At 38.1% G+C, this 20,518-nt stretch overlaps 1 protein-coding gene across 4 annotated transcripts in view; it reads right to left on the bottom strand.

Annotated features, from left to right (window-relative positions):
• Positions 1-350: 350 nt before the first annotated feature.
• Positions 351-20,518, bottom strand: part of LOC124143744 (solute carrier family 12 member 3-like) — a 76,579-nt gene continuing 56,411 nt past the window's right edge. For 2 of the 4 annotated variants that reach the window (XM_046512807.2, XM_046512809.2), the window contains 6 exons: positions 14,921-15,166; positions 13,704-13,818; positions 13,209-13,295; positions 12,372-12,489; positions 11,636-11,703; positions 351-10,945 (listed from right to left, as the gene is read on the bottom strand). In XM_046512807.2, the coding sequence (XP_046368763.2) occupies positions 10,810-10,945; positions 11,636-11,703; positions 12,372-12,489; positions 13,209-13,295; positions 13,704-13,818; positions 14,921-15,166 (770 nt within the window). In that variant the 3' untranslated portion in view covers positions 351-10,809. Of the gene's footprint in view, positions 10,946-11,635; positions 11,704-12,371; positions 12,490-13,208; positions 13,296-13,703; positions 13,819-14,920; positions 15,167-18,198; positions 18,217-20,518 lie in introns of all 4 variants that reach the window. The other 2 variants (XR_007222811.1, XM_046512808.2) reach the window with 2 other exon arrangements.

The following is a 20,518-nucleotide window of genomic DNA, read 5'->3' as shown; positions in this document are numbered from 1 at the left end:
TCAACACAAATGACACTGACCCACTTTTACAAATATGGAAACGTCATAGAACAAACCAGATGACGTCACTATTGAACGTGACGTCACCTATCCCTACCCTATGACGTCACCTAACAACAGGCTTGATAATGGCCCGTCGTCAAGCAATATGAGGGCATTATCAAGTTACAGTGGCCCGCTGAGTTCTGATAATTCTATCCATTTTAGCTATGATGCCGGTTTTATGGTGGGGTCATGCCCACTGAGATACATGTACCATGCTACAGTGTTAACACAATACTGACTACAGACTCCTTGTTTCCCTGCCTGCAGCTCAACATTAAGGGTATCAAACAAGTACCATCTTTTTGTATGAAACAGCCGGCAATCGAACCACAGACCTTCTGCTCTCCAGGCAGACGCTATCCACAAGACCATCTTTTGGGGTTAGATTAGGTCCCCGCACACTATTGGCCTATGTAAGCAGGGACTCAATGATTACAGTAATACATAAGTTAATTCTGTTAAGTTGCCATTGTTGGTATGACTACTCTTTGCTATGCCTTGCTTTATATTAGTCATTTGAGTTGTGAAAAGTAAATAATGCTGTATGTAGTTTTTTACAGTACCTGTACATACGCGAATATTGAATGCATAATGTACACCTTACAGGAATAAACCTGTTGCTTTCAGATATTTAGTGCTTAAATTGATATTATTTCACACAGGCAAGAGATTGACAGAACACCAGGTACTTGTTTAAACTTTATTGCAGATTTGTAGTTGTGAGTCGTACATTCACCCTGTTTGAGAACCAGTTGCAGTATATTGTCAACAACCCACTGCTGGGGGCATAACTTGGTAAGCGGTAACAGATTGCACTAAGATGTCAACACCGTTGTGTCAAAGCAGTAAACACAGATAACATGTACATAACCATCACCTGGATAGTTGACATACAACTGGACATTCCCTCACCTTGTTGCACAACACATCTGGGTGCAGTTGTACAGAGCAATCTTTGCGCTAAGGTGGTCATAACTCCCATACCTTAACATAGACTTACGACAGTCGTAGCGCTGAGGTTGTTTTGTACAATGGCGCCCAGGCACGGGTCATTTCACCTTCAGAGGGGGCATGGGCTGAGACGCTGGAGAAGTTTCCCAAATAAATAATCTTCCATGTCTATAATTTTCAATTCACTTTCTAATAAATTAATAAATAAATTAGAAATTTCTGTCATTTCCTGAAGGTAAAGATAGAACTCAAATGAAAATACCAGAACCCTCATGAACGTGATGTGACATTATCTCTGTTGGTGAACTGTTACGGAAGATCAGGCCAATTATGAAGGAAACCTATTTATGCTGGAAGCAATTTTACACTCTGAAAAAATTGCACTTTCAAATAACCAAAATTTGAATGGTTTCACACAGACAATATCAGAGAAATATTAAATCTTATCTATGCTGAAACTCAACATACTGTCCTTGTGCAACAAGCACATGAAATGACAATTCTTTATATGTTCCCTTCCAAAACAAACTGTCCATTCCTTAAGGAATGAAAGGCTGCTCTGAAATATATGATATATTATATTATATACCTTGTTACAGGTACATCATTATTATTTGAGTTTTTCCAAACTCAAAGTCCTAGATTATTCAAAATTACAAGCTATGATCAAAATTGCATTTTCAAAGTAGCAGTGAATAATTCTAACAAATTAATGAAACGGATGAAAATTAATCATTCAGAGTCTATGAAGAAACCACTCATAGCATGGTACGGATGACTGAACTTGTAACAGATAACTGTAACTGAGAATCTGACCACGAACCTCCGGCATCAGATCACTGGTATTCATGGAGATGGCAAGGCAAGCTAGGGTGTGCCTAACTGGCTGATACACAAAAAGTGTCATAACAAAAACAATCGGTAGTTCAACAGCATATGACAACAGGAGTAGAAGAGTGACCAATCTCATAATGTACATGTTGAATGTATGTTACAGAACAGACTGCTGCAGTGTCATCCAGTATCACAAAATAGTCTATCTGTGAGGACATATTGCTAATTACATTATGTACAGGACTAATTTACATGTGCAAAGCATAATTGCATGATCGATATTGACTATGATAAATGTCTGTCACCATTATGAAAGTCTTTCAAAGCAGGAGTAAAGTGAGATCTTGAAACATTTTGTATGCTGAAAAATGGCAACATTTCCTTCAAAGTGATGCAAAGTTTCTAATACAATTTTCTTTTCTTTTTAACTATTCACTAATATTGTAAATTAAATGTACCTTAAAGAGAAGTGATGAAATCAAAAGATCTTCAAAGAACAAAAAAGCTTGCTACAAGCCCATGACTTTATCACAATGTAGCTGAAGAGATTGCTGAAGTGATTAAATATTAACTAACTCACAAGGTCATGCCACTAATCTAATGGCTATTAAGGGAATTTGAGTTATATCTAAACAAACTAATTGAATAATACAGTTAACAATACGAAGGTAGGTTTGGCTGTTGCATGAAGAGCAGGTGTCATCCATTAGGATGTGCCATTCATCAAGAATACATCTAGAAGACAATATCATGCCCATCTGACTTCAGTTATCTAAATAATACAGACTCTCAGAACCTAGTTCCGTATCTCAAGACAATAACTCTAAGGTGATCAATCCTGGTAGCACAAACACTATTCATAACGCTGCATTGTTGGTAAGAGACTCTGTAGAAGTATTGCATAGGTAAGGTCCAAACCTCACTGGACTAGAGTTCTTTTCTATGGCAGACATTGTCTGGTTCTCAGGAACCGCAAGCAGCAAATTCCCCCTCACCACAAACACAGTAAAGTCTTAAGAAACCAATTCTCATCCTTATATCACAAAGGATCTTTATAAGAATTTGAGGACAATATTCTTGATTATTAATTAACTTGCTGGAATATGACAGTGATAAAAATGAGTGTCATGCAGCTTAAAGGAGAAGCGGTCTGGGTAAATTAACCTATCGCCAGATATGAGTTAACCATGCCCTTGACTATCAGGCAATAATTAGTCATCCACAGATTTTTTTTAAAACAAAATGACAATGTCCCAATTTCACAAATGAAACATATTACAAGGTCTAAGCCTTCCTTTTAAAAGGGGCCCAAACATTGGGTATAGTCTCGCTTTAATAAAGAAAAATAAACATTAAACAAAAAACATCATGTAATATATCACCATATGTATAAAGTGTTTCTGCTCGGCTGGGCATGCATGATATGAGAAGCAGAACAGAAATGCTTCTGACACTGTTAGGAATGGGAGTTGAGACATGAGAAAATATGTGAACTTTGCAGCTGTGGCTACTAATTGAGACAGTGGAGATAAGCAAGTTGCTAAAGCAAACAGCACTACCAATATATGACATGAATTGCAGGAATAAATGTGGCACAATTAGGAGATAAACCTAGTGTGTTTTGAAATTTGATGTAGTCCCACTGTAGAGTACATACTTCATATTTTAATTTGGAACCGAGCGCTTCAGCTCGAGGTTACAAATTCTGATTCACCAAACTAAGTATGACATGTTTTTCTTGTTTCATAGGGGGTAAACAATGTCTTATCAAATGCTCTTGAACAGTTTCTACCTGTCTAAATGCAAATAATGTACCATATTTGACCAATTTAGAATCTTGCCATCCTGAAGAGAACCCCAATTGCAAAGGCAGAGGAAGGTATGATAAGAACCATATTTGGCCTGCAGATCTGAATAAACCGAGCATTTGTTATAGTAACAGTTATGAAAGTTATAAGACACTTCAATTCAAGTAAAAATTAGACTTTGTTTATTTCAAAACTTCTGTTGTGGATTTTTATAACCCAAACTCTATAACATGAAGATAAAATGTGTCAAAAAGGTTGATGTTTCCAGAAACCTGTTACAAATACCGGGGTATTTAAAAATGAATACCGTAATAAGCGCCCCGCTCTAATAAGCGCCCACGGCGATATTTGCTAATATACTGGCTAGTGAAATATCCCAATTAGCACCCCTTCTGATTGATAAATGTACACAAGGCTATTTATTCGTTCATAATACGTTTGTTATATGCACCCTTAATTATGGGCAATTAAATTCTGGAAAAATATATCTGTCGTTTATAAACATTTCAGCATAAACCACGAAATTTACGCTCTTTGAACTCCGTTGTTTTTCATCAAAATAACATTCTAATAAGAGCCCCCTATTTCTAATTTTGAGAGCGCCCTGGGCGCTTATTATGTCGAATACGGTAAGTCTTAACTATTGTGTGTCTTAGGTGATGAAGGTTAAGACAGAACAACATGGTGAAATTTTAAAAATATCAGATATATATATCCTACTAAAGCCACGAATGTACTTCTGTGCCATCTCATGTTTCGAGTACAAAAAGGCTCACATGAACTTGTCCGCTCATATTTATAACAATATATGAAAGTTCTTGCTTCAGTATTTGACATTCCTAGTGGGCCAAAACATGCCTTTATTATACCTTGTCCTTTAAGTCATGATGAGATATGAATCTGAAATAGATGTTAATAAATGTGCTGATGAGGTCACAAGTATCCCTTGCCTTACAACTTACATACAGTATGCAGAATACATAGGTCGAATATGGTAGTTAGGACTGCATTAGAAACACAAGACACCAAAACTGACAGGATAATTTGATCAACAGCTGAGCACCAGAAAAAGACCTTTGCACAAAAGACAGTGTATAAGTATAAACCAAGTGGACAACAAAACGGGTAAATAATTAACAAGATGTAAAATGTTTGACAAAGTGACCACTTTCCGAAACAAGGTCATGTATTCCTCTTTCACCTAAACCATAATTACAAACAGATTTGGGGGAAATCGGATAAGATAGTTATGAAGTTGCATAAATGCAATTAATTCAGTGTTAATAATTCATAAAGATGACAGCATTTTTACCTGGCTTACAGATTCACCAACCCATGACTTCTCATAATCTTTTCCTCTTGCCTCTGAATCAATTTCCATGATGAAATACAATATAAAAAGATCAATATGAGAAGAGAAATTAGACTTTATATTTATTTTCATAAGGGTTGTCAGAATGACTCTAGTTTTGCAAGATCAATTAGAAAATATAACAAGTTTCTTCAATTTCAATATTTCCTAACACAGCCCAGTTTGTGGGGAAATAAAAGTATTAACGTTTATAATGTCAGGGTATGAAACTCCCAAAAATTTCAGCCAGACCACAGGACTGGCTAGCTGAAATACTTGCCAGCCCTGACGAAAACCTGCCTGCCCACTATAACTTATGTTTCTCAGGATAAGCTAACGGGTTTTCTTTTTGGTTACATTTTATCATTCATCTTTACATGTGAATTAATGATTATCGACGGACGTACGGACGTACGGACGTACGGACGTACGTACGGATGGTCGTGAATACTATATCCCCCGCTTCGCGCTTTCGCGCGGCGGGGGATAATCATCGGGAAATATTTAGAATATCGTCACATATGAAATACAACCCGACTGTCGGGCAGGGGGATTTGAAAATCTGGCAGCCCGAGTTGAAATCAACCCGTCTCGGACGGTCAGGCAGGCAGGTATTTCGAACACTGATAATGTAGATGTTAATAGGTCTGATGAAAACGACAAGCAGGTCTGCATACCTTTCTGCGCACAAATGCTTGTTGTGTTTACTACATTTTGTAAATGGACCTCATGCAGTGCTTATAGATAGGAACAGTACTTGGACCCTGGCCATACCACCCACCCTTGGTGAGACTGCCGAAGGTGATCCTGGAATACATAACCCTGATTCTTTAAAGCAAAAGCTGATATGGAACATATCACGTAGCAAGAACAAAAACAGGCAACCTCAAATAAGAGCAATATATTATCGCAAGTATGGAATATTTGAAATATAAATACATGGCCGTGATTGATGTAGACATAGTTATCTATGGAACATGATGTATATAACATTTATACATGATGTGTTGCATATGTTAAAATGAAAGACAATCCACCATGGCAGGTTAACCCTCGTCACAATGACACACTACTTCCACAATGAAAGTCTTGCATTCTGAAATTAGACATCATACAGTGAAACCCAATCACATGTGTGGTGCTTGAAACAAACTGGACCCTAAGCACTATGATTTGTGATTATTTTTTAAGATAGAAAGTAAACCCTTTACCACTTGCATCTAGCAATGGTACCACAACAAAGGAAATAACATTGTGAACCAGCTTTACACTACCAATATTCCACATTACTTGACATGCCAAAGGCAGCTTTTCTGAATGTAACCTTATTGCACATTTATCGCTTATTATATTCATCAATTGAAGGATTATCATTTCTCGGTCTAGTAACTATTGAAATCATGAGGTCCTGTAAGGAGTATCAAGATCAAATTTGCCTTTCTATTTTTAGAGAAGGTTAAGGGGAAAACAGTTAGTGAATACTCGGTTGACAAGTTATGATATTGCTATAAAAATAACGTTCCTAATTATAAGGTAGATTACTTATCCTATGCAGCATCTTGTATCTAATGGAGAGAATGTGTAAAGAACTAGCACCACACTTCATTCTGACCTATGATAAAACGAAGTCGTCTACTAATATTCACAAATCAAACACAAAAAGACGTACCTGTCTTCGTGTTGTGATAGTTCAATACAATCAAGACCTCTATGTAAATGTAAACCACACAAAATAATAACATCTTTAAACAACAATATAACAACTTAACATTGGACCCCATTTACTATAAACTCTATAACCTGCGTCCCGATACCAATTTCCAAACAATCCCTCATTAATATTACCAAACACATTTCACCACGAGCCATCATGATTTATCATGCCATAAATACAACCATAATGTCAACGAATGATCGGATACCTAATGATATGGGACTCAACCTAAACAGAAAAGTCAATTTAAAATCATTCTAAAATTAACTCAGTACAAGATTGCCGATCACCACAAACATCCAGCACAAGGATGATCAACAAGTATTCTTGTTTTGAACATAAACACAGGGAAGATACATTATCATTACTTGCATCTTCTTTATTTATTCAATAATTTCCTCAAGTTTGGAGAAATCATAAAAGTCTCCGAGTTGCGAACTTTTGTCCTCTGCTAACATGGATTTTGTTATAAGGGTATTCAAAGACTCTAAAATCATGAAGAACAATTCTTATCGATGGAAATCTCTAATGATGGAAGAAATATGGTTCAATACAAACAGCTTGTTAGCACTGGTTTCAGCACAAAGTATAACTTGGCATAATGATGTTGGTCAATAATACAAATTCCAAAATCATATTAAAGGAGACCATTCCATCAACTTAAACTGATAACCCTTAATTTTGTTTAAAACAATTAAATCAGTTGGAATGAAAAAGATAATCTAAATTTTGAGCCAAAAGATCAACTCCTGACATATTTTGTAAAACATTAATTAAAACAAGGCACAAAAACTGACAACACAGAGAGAGAAATAATCTTACACAAACTTCACGTTTCAATTAAATATTTTTCTATGTACAATGTTTAGAAAATAAGATAAAACACAAAAGCAAACCCATATTTCTGTTGAAATGATGGATCAACACAACCGTTTTCAAAATGCAGTCATACACTGAGTGAATGTCTCCATGACATGCATGGCAGCATCCTACATACACAAGCACTCGTTGATGGCCACACCACCTACTTCCAGCAAGTCATCTCAGTCACACAAACTTAGCATCACCAACACCTTCCTTGAGAATGAATAAATAAAATAGTAATCAAATCAGTGCAGTACTATATGTCTATGTACAGATCTGATACCCACAGGCATTGTTCATGTTCTTATTACAAACATTATGTTCATCACATCATTTGGTATGCAGATAGTCTTAGTGGCCCAACAATACACCTGTATCATATAGAATGGTACAATACATTAGCTTAGTGGCCCAACAATACACCTGTATCATATAGAATGGTCCAATACATTAGCCTTAAAAGAATAAAAGAATTGGTTCTCAGGCAATGACTTTTGAAAACAGAGCGTGTGTGCGGTGTTCAAACTAGTATGTAACCAAATAAACAGTGGTGTTACCAAATAAACAGTGGTGTAACCAAATAAACAGTGGTGTAACCAAATAAACAGTCTTGTACAATCAACCTGGGAGAGGGCCTCCCACATAAATGATTTCCTTGATGAGTAAAATACTGGAATACAGTATTTGACTACTATTGGACTTGGAATATTTAAGGATTCTTGTGGGTTTTTTCAAATACTGGAAATAAAAACTAAACGTGCGCGAACTTTATAATGATGCGGCGGTGCCTGAGAACCAATACTATTTTTTTTTTAGGCTTAACTTAAAAGGGCTGTTTCATGCAACGGTGCCTATTAAGGAAAATCCAAAGTCAACAATGTCTGAAAAGTCCATAAAAGAAGGCTCTACATACTGACTGTGTTGAAGGTTGAAACAAAATTGGTTAAATGATTTTATTTCTTGCATACGGATTGACATTGCGCGTTTTCTTGACAACTAATTTAAAATAGACCTGGAAGCTATTGATTTTCAAAAAGTCTGAGGTTTAAGTCTACTTCAACAGACACATCATGTTACAGATTTTGGTTGAACAGACATGTCTTGTAGTGAATCATTAATGTACTCCCTTTGACTCATGAAGACAGTATGAGGAAATAATATATTGAAATGCTTTTCCCTTTGATATATAGATACTGTAACCCTAAAGTTACATATGGATTATAATGTGCACCCCTTGTATTGTCACATCTACAATATGTTTTATACATCTACATGTTTCTAAATATATTTTTGGCATGTGGATTTCATAGTTTGCACCATCATCTTGTGTTTTTCAGGTGTTTTTTTATGCATCAACATGTTGTTTCTTTTGGTCCATGCTAGTTTGCATCATATGAATAATAAATACAACATATTTTACCATAAAACATTTTGTCTCATTTGAATACGAATTTAAGATAATGATCATTGGTCTTTTTTTGTTTCACATTGTAAATGGGTCATTTCAATACACTTGTCATAATAATCAGATCATTTTCTTCTCAATTTTTTTTTTATTATGCTTCTTTCTAAACACAACAATATGCAATGACGTCTTTTCCCTCCAAAAAACACATGGGTTGGTCCAAGTCAACCGAAGCACTATAAATGCTATCTTGTCAATCATAACTATAAGCACACTTCCAAATAGGATGTCATGAGATTCATTGACTAAAATGCTGAACAGTACATGTATAAGAATATTTAATGGAGTATTCTAAAAATAAACAAACCTACAGTCTACTTGCTGTAAATGAGATTCGCCCCCAGCTGTTTAATTGCTTTTGTTACAATAAACCATAATGTAACTTGATTCCTAGACAGGTTTTCAAACAAAATAGATCTGAAAGCATCAAGTTGTAGGATTCCAAGGATCTCCCTTCTAGTTGGAAAAAACAGCCTATATTATCAACAATTGTATATCTCTGGCCGACAAGTCCTCCTGGTTTGTCACTTGTAACAAATCTTTTGACAACTTGCTTGTACTTGAGATCCTTGTACTTAGGCCCTTGTTGTACTTGAGAGCCTTGTACTTAGGCCCTTGTTGTACTTGAGAGCCTTGTACTAAGGCCCTTGTGGTACTTGAGAGCCTTGTACTTAGGCCCTTGTTGTACTTGAGAGCCTTGTACTAAGACCCTTGTGGTACTTGAGAGCCTTGTATTTAGGCCCTTCTTGAAAGCCTTGTACTTAGGCCCTTGTACTTGAGATCCTTGTACAAAGGCCCTTGATGTACTTGAGATCCTTGTACGTAGGCCCCTGTGGTACTTGAGAGCCTTGTACTAAGGCCCTTGTACTTGAGAGCCTTGTACTAAGGCCCTTGCGGTACTTGAGAGCCTTGTATTTAGGCCCTTGTTGTACTTGAGAGCCTTGTATTTAGGCCCTTCTTGAGAGCCTTGTAATTAGGCCCTTGTTGTACTTGAGATCCTTGTACTTGGGCCCTCTTGGTACTTAAGCCTTGTACTTAGGATCGTTGTTAAGATCTCCCTCCTAGTTGGATCAAACAGCCTATATTATCAACAATTGTATATCTCTGGCCGACAAGTCCTCCTGGTTTGTCACTTGTAACAAATCTTTTGACAACTTGCTTGTACTTGAGATCCTTGTACTTAGGCCCCTGTTGTACTTGAGATCCTTGTACTAAGGCCCTTGTTGTACTTGAGAGCCTTGTACTAAGGCCCTTGTGGTACTTGAGATCCTTGTACTTGAGAGCCTTGTACTTAGGCCCTTGTTGTACTTGAGAGCCTTGTACTTAAGCCTTGTACATAGGATCCTTGTACTTAGGCCCTTGATGTACTTGAGATCCTTGTACTTTGTCTCTTGTTGTACTTGAATCCCTTGTGCAAACAGTCAAACCAGATTATATTGCACTTACTGGATTAATGTCTACTTTGAATAAGTGCATAATCCTTGTATGTATACAAGCAGCCATGACAATTTAGTGTTAAATACCATAAATGCTTGGTTCCATATATCCCATATACAAATATAACATCAGTACTACAGTAATAACCTTGGCTCAAGAGTCCTAATCACATGTTCCATAGATGGTGTAAGTCGTGTATATCCAAACTCCTGCATAAGTTCCACTGGACCGAGATGTGGTTGGTGAATGTCACATATAGTAGCTCCATTGGCCTACATTGTCACCAGCTGTAAAAAGGTTCCTGTGTCAGGTAAATACCATGGCCCTGTAAGGCTGTGTACTATGAGTAGAATGTGAGAACACTGGTTTGATTGCCTCTAAGTAGAAGTATAGGCGGCATGTCCCTTGTGAGGGTGTCTATCCATGACATGTACAGCCCAGCAGAGCAGGTGCCCTTTCTCGGCATAGGCAGGGTCCTGGAACACAAAACCAGAGAAATTATTAAAAAAATATGTAATATGTTAATAATTAATCAATGTTATCATCCAGAAGAAAGAAAGAGATTATGAGACCGACAAACAATGAATTCATTAAAGTGCTGAGTCAATAGCATGCAAACAATAATTTATAGCAATATTACTTAGGATATATGTGGAGTTATGCGTCCCTCCCTTTTATACAACAAGCCTGAAGCGAGTGGCATAAAACCTAATGCAGTACACATTAGCTTGTGCGATGTCACGTGACTTTCATTGACAACTTGCAGGTTTTTGGTTCCTGGCAGGGTGCAATAGATTCATTGTCCCACTCAGAAATCCATGTGCAGCCTGTGTTCTTTGTGGCAGGATATAAGGGATTTATTCTCCAGCTCAGAAGATATTTCCCCCTCAGGCAGACTACATAGTATTTTATCAAGATCACATGAACCAATCAGATCCCAAGATTCTGACAATTTTCTAAGTGCCCAGGGGGTTATGTCTCTTAAATTATATAGAAATGTTGTTAACAGTCATTGCCTGTTGGAGCAGTTTCAGGAAAAATGGATTTCTCTGTACCAGTCTATGCAGATAGGATATCTTGTAATATCAGTAATCCTTGTCTACTTTCAATGGCAGTTTCAAGGTGCTATTCCATCAAAGGAATATGAATAAATAATATTGGCTTACATGACTATCAGGGATGCATCTCGTGATTTTTCTTGCATCAGCTCTCGAAGTCGAATGTGGCGATTTGTCTGTAACACATAAAGACATAAGTCATCTAGAGATGATATACCATCCCATTTCCTAGGAAGAGTGCTCCGACATAACATATGGTTAAGAAGGGAATGATGTGTCAAGTGCTAGGTGTTTGTTGTTTAACTCTGCACAGCAATATTCCAGCTGTATGATGGCGGTCTGTACATGATAGTCTAGACCAGAAAATCTAGTGATTAACATCATGAGCATTGATCTACACAACTGGGATACGATGACATGCATCAACCGAGTCAGCAAGCCTGAAAACCGATCCCGTTAGTCACCTCTTACGACACAGCATGGGTTGCTGAAAACAAATTCTAGCCCAGGTTTTCACGAGTGTCAAGTGCAAGTTGCTGCAGTAAAAGAGTGGCCCTCCCATTTTATTCCTGAATTAAAAATTTTTGTAGGACACCTAGGAGAATAAATTATGTTTTGGTATCGATACAAAGTAAACTTTTCTATCACAATATGGGTCTGTCGTGTATTGGTTCACGCCTGACAGGCAAGTCTTTAGGGATATAATGTAATGCAAAATGATATGAAATCTACACACATGCAAGAATATCTTCACATGGAACAACTCCTCTTGCAATGTTTCTGAAACAGAGCTGTGTTTACACACAACAGAACCAACCATCAACACAATGTGGTTAAATCATACCTTGTCTTTGAGCAACTCCATCTCATCCTGTGTGGTTTTCCAAGGGAACTTTTCCTCTGTCTCTCCTGCCTTGGTGTCCAGTACCCAGTCACTCACCAGATTCTTGAACTCCATCTGACTGGGAACACAAGACAAATAAGACCTCTCAATAGGTGACATCATGTTTATATCTCCCTGACTAAAGAGTCTACAACTATGTCTCTAGCACTTCTCAATACCTTTCGATCTCCTCCACATCGAATGTCTCCTGTAAGAAATGTCATATTAATACACCCTGAACAAATGTATTGTAACCTCCAGCATGGCGTAAAGAAGGCTGTGCTTCACGTTCCTGGACCAATTGCCAGTCTAGGTACAAAAGTTGAAGTTTGTAATTGAGTCCCTGTCTTTGAATACAGATAAGAATACTCATTAACTAAAAACTGATAAACATTATCAAATTTGAGATTACAGTAAACCAGGGTTATAACAAACTCGAAGGGACCACTAATTTTAGTTCGTAATAACCGTTGTTCATTATAAGCATATTTACAGCATTAAATGGTTGGGACTGAAAAATAAGTTTGTTATATCGGTCAGTTCATTATAAGCATGTTCGTTATAAATGTAGTTTACTGTAAATAAAATAATGTTTGGATTACACTTACTAGGACAGCCACATCGTACCAGCCTAGTGCCCATTGAATAGCCCAACAGTAGCTTAAATGAGCCAGGTTTTCGTGCTTGAACATGAAGTTTGTCTTTGCTGCCAAACTAGCTAAACTTGTGAATGTATAGTTATGTTTGCTAGCCTGACAGAAACAAGGCTGTCAGTGAAGGGCATGTTATTGTACCTACCTCTCTTCACAAGGAGCCTTGTTGACATCAGGTAACACAGTCATGTCCTTACACTCGATGCGGAACTTGGACAACAGGGTGGCCATCCTGAAACATCATTTCTATCAGTTGGATCCTAATACTAGGAACATTTCTCATTTCAATCAACATTCACAACAAGTATAATGTATTGCTGAAATCAATACAATCCTGGACCCAATTCCACAGGGAGATCTCATCATCATAACCGTCATAACTCCCCTATTTAACACAGACTACGAGTTGACAATAGCCACTGAATTAAGATTACTTCATGGTTCCCGAATCTCCCCACAGGACTCCTCAGCAGAAGAAACCAACATTTTTAGTCCACTAGTCCTTAGTGATAGCAAAACCCTAAAACCCCTTAAAAATGGCAAATTTTTACTAGTCCTTATGATACCTTAGCTGTTGGGCAGTTTGATAAGGACGACAAGACTAGTGCCAATTTCTAGCGCTGACTGGACTATATCTTACTGTCTCTGTTCCCTGTCCAGGTCGCCCTTCTTGGTGCCTGCAGTGAAGACCCTCAGTTTGCAGCCCCGCCAGTGAGCCTTGGTTGTCAGGATGTAGGGAATCAGTAGCGTCAGACCTGCACAGACAGCATCATGTCACAATGCACCACTAGACACTTGTACTACAATAACTAGATATGAGAACAGCAAAACTTTTTTTTGGCAGAACATCGCCAATCTTGGTGGGTTTGGGCATTAAGTGCATTTTACATAATTCTGAGAGGAATCCGAGGAAAATTATCATGCCTGAATAACAGCAAGATCTTGTGAATGTTTGAATCTATGAGGGATCCAGGGGTCCTTAAACTTGAGAGCAGTGTTCAAAATTAAGGGGGTCCTAGAACTATTACAGCATTTGAATCTAGGGACCCTCTAAAATCTTCAAATTGTAACATTAGGGTGAAGACAAGGACCCCTTGACTTACATGCTTAATGTCAAACACTGTGACAGCACTGTGAGAAACTGATGCAGGTTTAGCTGTCAGGATTAACCTATCAACAAATCCCTGGATTATTGAATCATAGGGATGGTAACTCTGCTGTATAGACATAACCAACAGCAATCATGTGGCAGGGCATGCTTTCAGTGATAACAGAACTTGACTGACTATATATAGTTTTGCTAACAACAATGAAGTCAAGATTGTCCAGACTTGTTGGCCATATCAACAGTAGACACGTGTTTGTTTGTTTATTGTTTAACGCTGCACTCAGCAATATTCCAGCTAAATGACGATGGTTTGGACCAGACAATCCAATGATTGACATCATAAGCATCGATCCATGCAATTGGGATACGATAACATGCATCAACCACGTCAGCGAGTCTGACCACCCCATCCCGTTAGTCGTTTCTTACAACAAGCATTATCGCATTTTACAACAAGCACGGGTTGCTGAAGACCTATTCAAAACTGGATCTTCACAGGTCCAGTAGATTTGTGTGTTCAGGGAACAGAATCATACAGGACACAAACTGTAACCACTGAATCTCATCAGTTGGAGGGAGAAGCATGGAGTATGGGACATATGGAGGAAGTCAAATAAGCTGACGTTTGTGATTTCAATATATACAGGTACTTTTTTCTGTAAACTAACTTCTACAAAATAAAAACAAACAACCATTTTTTTATCTTTTGCAATATTAACTGCTAAGCATACAAAGAGATCCATACTTACCACCATCATCAAACAACCACCAAACATCTATGGTCCCTTTCTTGGGGTGTCGCTTAAACATATTAATTCCTTTTAAGACTTCAATGTTCAGCTTTTCCCTTGATTTGCTAGGACCATTCTGTATGTCCCCAGGTACCAGGTTGGTAGACTTGGAAGGCATGGGAGTGTTGTTGTCAATCCTGTCATAGCTGCTGTGGAGGCGGTGAGGGGGTGTGTCATCCGGAGTTAAGTCGTCATCGCTTATTTCTAGAACAACAACACATAGTGGGGGTCAGTCAGACACCTTTATCACATCTCATACCCACTGATGGTTATCTCAGCTACACATACAAATATCAAAAAGACCAAGGAACTGTTACAGATCATAAGAATCATGCTTTCAAATAAATATACCACCATAAAAGATAACCTGTAATGGCAAAGATACTAAAGAATCCCCTTGCCAAAAGATCAACCAATTTATCTTAAAAACAACATAAAAGCAAAGGCTGGTTCAGCCTTTATGTGATAATGTTCATTTATCCAGGTTATTGTCATCATATACGACCGTCCGCTTGGCTCCTAATGAGAACGATGAATTGCAAAATGACTCAAAATCGGGGAAAATCTACAAAATGTCAATACGGTACATGGCAATGAATACTCTGTGCCCAACACTATCTGCTTTTTGTTATTTTTATTCCCATCAGTTGTAAAAGAAACTATCATGTTATGTGTAGAAATGTAAAATGTTGTAAAGTTGGTTGATGAATCCCTTGGTCAGGTAACACTAACAGTGAAGACATGGCAGCGTTGCATTATCAAGTCGTCAACGAGTCGAGATACTGGTCATGTGATGGACGTCAGCAAGCAAAAGTCCCACCAATAGTTGTGACCATCAGCAGTGACACCAGCAATATTCCAACAAGGCTGTGATAGGAGTCAGATAGCGATTAAAATAATCATGTGATGACCCCTCAGGGCTCTTTTGCTGTCATTCCCTGTTGCATTGTGTAGCATATGCATGTTTGCGCTGTTCCTCCTACCGTTGTGCTCCCCTCCGTTCAAGATGTCAACTTGTGCACAAAACATGACTTTACTTCAACAACTTTTTCCAGTGATGGGGAAAAAAAAATGACAAACAGCAGATAGGGTTGGGTATAGGGTATTCATTGTTGTGTACTGTATTGATCTTTAACAGACTACAAGGGGTATTCCAGATTTTGAGTTATTTTGAAATTCACCGTTCACATCTGGAGCCAAAGACTGTACAAGGGGTTTTATCTAATGTCTTACCAGTGTTGATTGCGAAAGAATAATTCACTATTTAAAAAGAAGACAAACATAAAAAACTTCAGATCAGTGACCCAAACATCGTCTAAGTGCACCTTAAGCCTTGACTTTTGTTATTTGTGCAGACTAAACACTGTTACCATAATCTCATGTGCAAGTGCTGTTAAGTTTTGAAAATTGCTAAATCATAAAACCATATGAGATTGTCCTTCTATGCAACACAGAAGTGCAGAGATGGCCATTCCAATTTTCTTAAAGTCAGATGAATTTGATGTATTAATTATATTTTTCTCCCACATATGTCTGCAAAAATAATACGAATTGAAACAGTTTCATTTAAAATATATTTGTGGTACCAGACTTAAGCTGCTTAATAGCAACAATAGAATTGTCTGACTGCTACTGGGGCTAGAACTCAACCAGAGAATTGTGTTCAGGGAATTATCAAAGTTTTCAATAGAGGTGTTGGTTGTGAATCTTGACTTGAATTAAGAAACAGCTTTACAACACATGACAAAAGTTACATGAAAATGGGTTGATAATTTACACTTTATATTCATGCCACATCACATGTCCTCCCTTTATTCTTGTTGTTATATGGATACATAGATACCTATATCATGTCACAAAATATTGCAATTCATCAAACCTTTAGTGATTACATAAACCCTAGAAGGAAGAGCTGCCATCTCTACATGTGACTGTTATGTGTCAGCCTTGAATACCTCGGCTGAGTCGTAGTGAGTGATACAACATCTATGTGAAGTAGGTGCAATACAATAATTATCCTGTGAACCACTTTTGTTTTCAGACTTAACATTTTATGCGGACTCGATCATGTAAGTGAACTGCTGAATTCAGAAACTTCAATACAAACTAAAGACATGTTGGTTGGTTTGTTGTTTAACGCCGCACTCAGCAATATTCCAGCTATATGGACCAAACAATCCAGTGATTGACAACATTAGCATCAATCCATGCAGTTGGGATACGATGACATCAACCATGTCAGCGAGCCTGACCACCCGATCCCGTGAGTCGCCTCTTACGAGAAGCATAGTCGTACAAACATTTGGTTTGTGTGTTTTTTAACACCGCACTCAGCAATATTCCAACCAAATGACATGTCTGAAAATTCAGATATTTTTCCTAAAAAAGCAAGACGATGCTTCATGATACCATGCCAGTGCCAAGAGCAAAATTAACCCGGTGTAAATCTTTTTTGTGTTTTGTTTGTTGTTTAACGCCGCACTCAGCAATATTCCAGCTGTATGACGCTTGTCTGTCAATTATCGAGTCTGGACCAAACAATCCAGTGATTGACATCATGAGCATCGATCCACGCAACTGGGATCAATGACATGCATCAAACAAGCCAGCGAGTCTGACCCCCCTGGGTAGTTTTAAGATGGTGTAGAGAACCCCACACCCCTCCCCAAAACAACAACCGAAAATTGTAATGTTTCGTAACTGATCCCTTTGCCTCAGAAATGTTTCAGATGGTCAGTATAGATACACAACCAACTGTTTGCTCAATTCCTGGATGCACAAGTTAGCATGTTCTATTGCAAGTTAAATACACGATGATGTCATACTGGGGTTATATTGATTGTCAGAAAGCTTCTTGCCTCAGGGAAAAAGAGACAGCCTCGTGGAAAGCAGGAGAGATTCTGTCAGTTTGTTGCTTAATATTCCAGCAGCCTGACAACAGTTAGGTCTGGACGACATAAACCAGTGAGTGACATTATGACAGGGTTGATGACACTACCAACCACAGAGAGAGAATCTGCACCATATCCTCTCCTGACACGGGTTCCTGGCAACTTATTCTACCACGGCTTCCCAATGGGGCCCTAGAGGAGTAACATGTCATCACCATCAAGGCAAAGGGAAGAAACATGTATTGTGTTGTATTGGTGATGTTTTATGCCTAGCCAACATATTGAGTCTAAAGTTTTGAAGTTTTGATAGTTACAGCTTTAGATAGAAAATACATCTATATTTACTCCATTGTGCTGCTCCAACTGAAATTCAACAGAAACATCATGCAGTTAGTTTTCATGGACAGAAAGATTTTGAGGAGGACATTAGCCAGTCAGTTTCATTGGCCGCTGACAGGACTAAATGGACCAGAATGAAACATATCCACAAATTCATGAATGGCGCAGTGAATGTTAACATAAATATTAATTTTATCTCGCTGATTTCATCAATAATAAATTGTGGAAACCAATATAATATCAACATTACTAATGCCCAAAGTGTGGACAACATGGCATGGACTTAACTCTGTAACACCCTGTGGTTTCTCAAGGTTTGTCCTACCATCTTGCTCCAATGATACACCAGAAGCACATCAACAACAACAGCAGTGGTAGGTGTAAAAGCTAGATAAGCTGTGCTCAGTCAGGTGCCTGACTTATCCCACATTTGCTGGCAATGTTGGCAAGTAAATGTGGGATAAGTCAGGCACCTGACTAGCCTCATGCTATAACTAATGCTCTTGTAACAATCAGTCACCCATTGTTATTGTATTAATTTTGTATCACAAAATATTTTAAACGATGGGAACCGAAGTATCACAGGTGTTACATATCACCACTGTGGAGAGACGTTATTCTACTTCTTCAGTGGGCAGAAGATAAAGCAGACATCTGACATAGACAAGAAGCGCAACATTGGTGCACCGGTGCATCGTGATATTTCATGCGCCAATATAATTTTCTTCTGTATCGATACAAGATTGGATTGGTTGGTTGGATTGTTGTTTAACGCCGCACTCAGCAATATTGCAGCTATATGACGGCGGTCTGTAAATAATCGAGTCTGGACCAGACATTCCAGTGATTAATATCATGAGCATCGATCCACGCAGTTTGGATCGATGACATGCATCAACCAAGTCAGCGAGCCTGACCACCTGATCCCGTTAGTCGCCTTTTACGAAAAGCATAGTCACCTTTTACGGCAAGTATAGGTTGCTGAAGACTTATTCTACCCTGGCATCTTCACGGGTCTATCGATACAAGACGCCATGCTTGCTGAAATACATTACTGTTAATTTAATGACACACGTAAATATGCATATCGAGATACATATCGTAGCCTTTGTACTGTGACACATATTGTATCGTGGCCTTGCTGTATCGTTTCAGCTCTACTCTGATACTATGTACCATTGCTGACAAGAGAGACCAGTTATAAAACAACAGAATTTGATAAAACACAAGTAATAATATGTGTTCATGTTCATCAACATAAAATTTTATAGAATCTGATTCGGTTAGTTTAGCTTCTTTAACAATTCCATTTACACCATAACTGATATTATCACTGACAAAATAACATTCAAGTATATGAAATTCATCAGTTATACACTTTCTTCTCAAGTGTATTCACTGGCAGAAGCATTGTATTAATAGCCTGAACGTGTCCTGCCACATCTTCTTCAGTATAGTTTATCTGAGGGCAGGTCATGTTTACCCTTTTCACGAACACCTGGTGTCATCACTGATTTTCAGCGATCCATTCATATCATTTTCACCACTGATTTGCCTTTTTCATCCTATGGAATCTGTTTTGGAGGATAATCAACACTGGCTTTGACGTTTCATAATTAGATATCTAAGTATGAGCTGTGTCATATGCAAGCTTACTAAATGCTTATTTGACCCAGGTTCTGACAAGTGACTAAAGTCACAGACTGTAAGAATGTGATAGTATCTACAGGTCTACTGACAGTCCACAGAGTTAATGTGATGCACAAATGTGTGTCCAGTATACAGAAATGAGTGCCCAGTACGCACAAATGTGTGTCCAGTATGCAGAAATGTGTGTCCAGTATGCAGACATGTGTGTCCAGTATGCAGAAATGTGTGTCCAGTACGCAGACATGTGTGTCCAGTATGCAGAAATGTGTGTCCAGTACGCAGAAATGTGTGTCCAGTATGCAGATATGTGTGTCCGATTTTCAAAACTGTGTGTCCAGTATGCAGAAATGTGTGTCCGGTATGCAAAAATGTGTGTCCAGTATGCAGAAATGTGTGTCCTGTATGCAGAAATGTGTGTGCAGTATGCAGAAATGTAGAGAATGGATGCAGAGAAAAACAAGTATTTGTCACAAAGTGACAAAATGTCCCCCGCCTGTATATACACCATAGTACCAAATATGAAGACAATCCAGTGATTAGTTCTTGAGATATCGCGACAACACCGTTTTCCAACTCCAAAAGCAGATTTGTCTGCTGTGACCTTGAAAATGGGGTCAAGGTCACCAAAACCGACTGGTGTCTGCGGAGTCTGTATATACACCATAGCTCCAAATAT

This window comes from Haliotis rufescens, unplaced genomic scaffold (assembly GCF_023055435.1).
Source record: "Haliotis rufescens isolate VD_foot unplaced genomic scaffold, xgHalRufe1.0.p SCAF_1, whole genome shotgun sequence".
Classification (NCBI taxonomy): Eukaryota; Metazoa; Mollusca; class Gastropoda; order Lepetellida; family Haliotidae; genus Haliotis; species Haliotis rufescens.
Note: the sequence above shows the minus strand (reverse complement) of the source record. Positions and strands in the feature narration are given on the sequence as shown.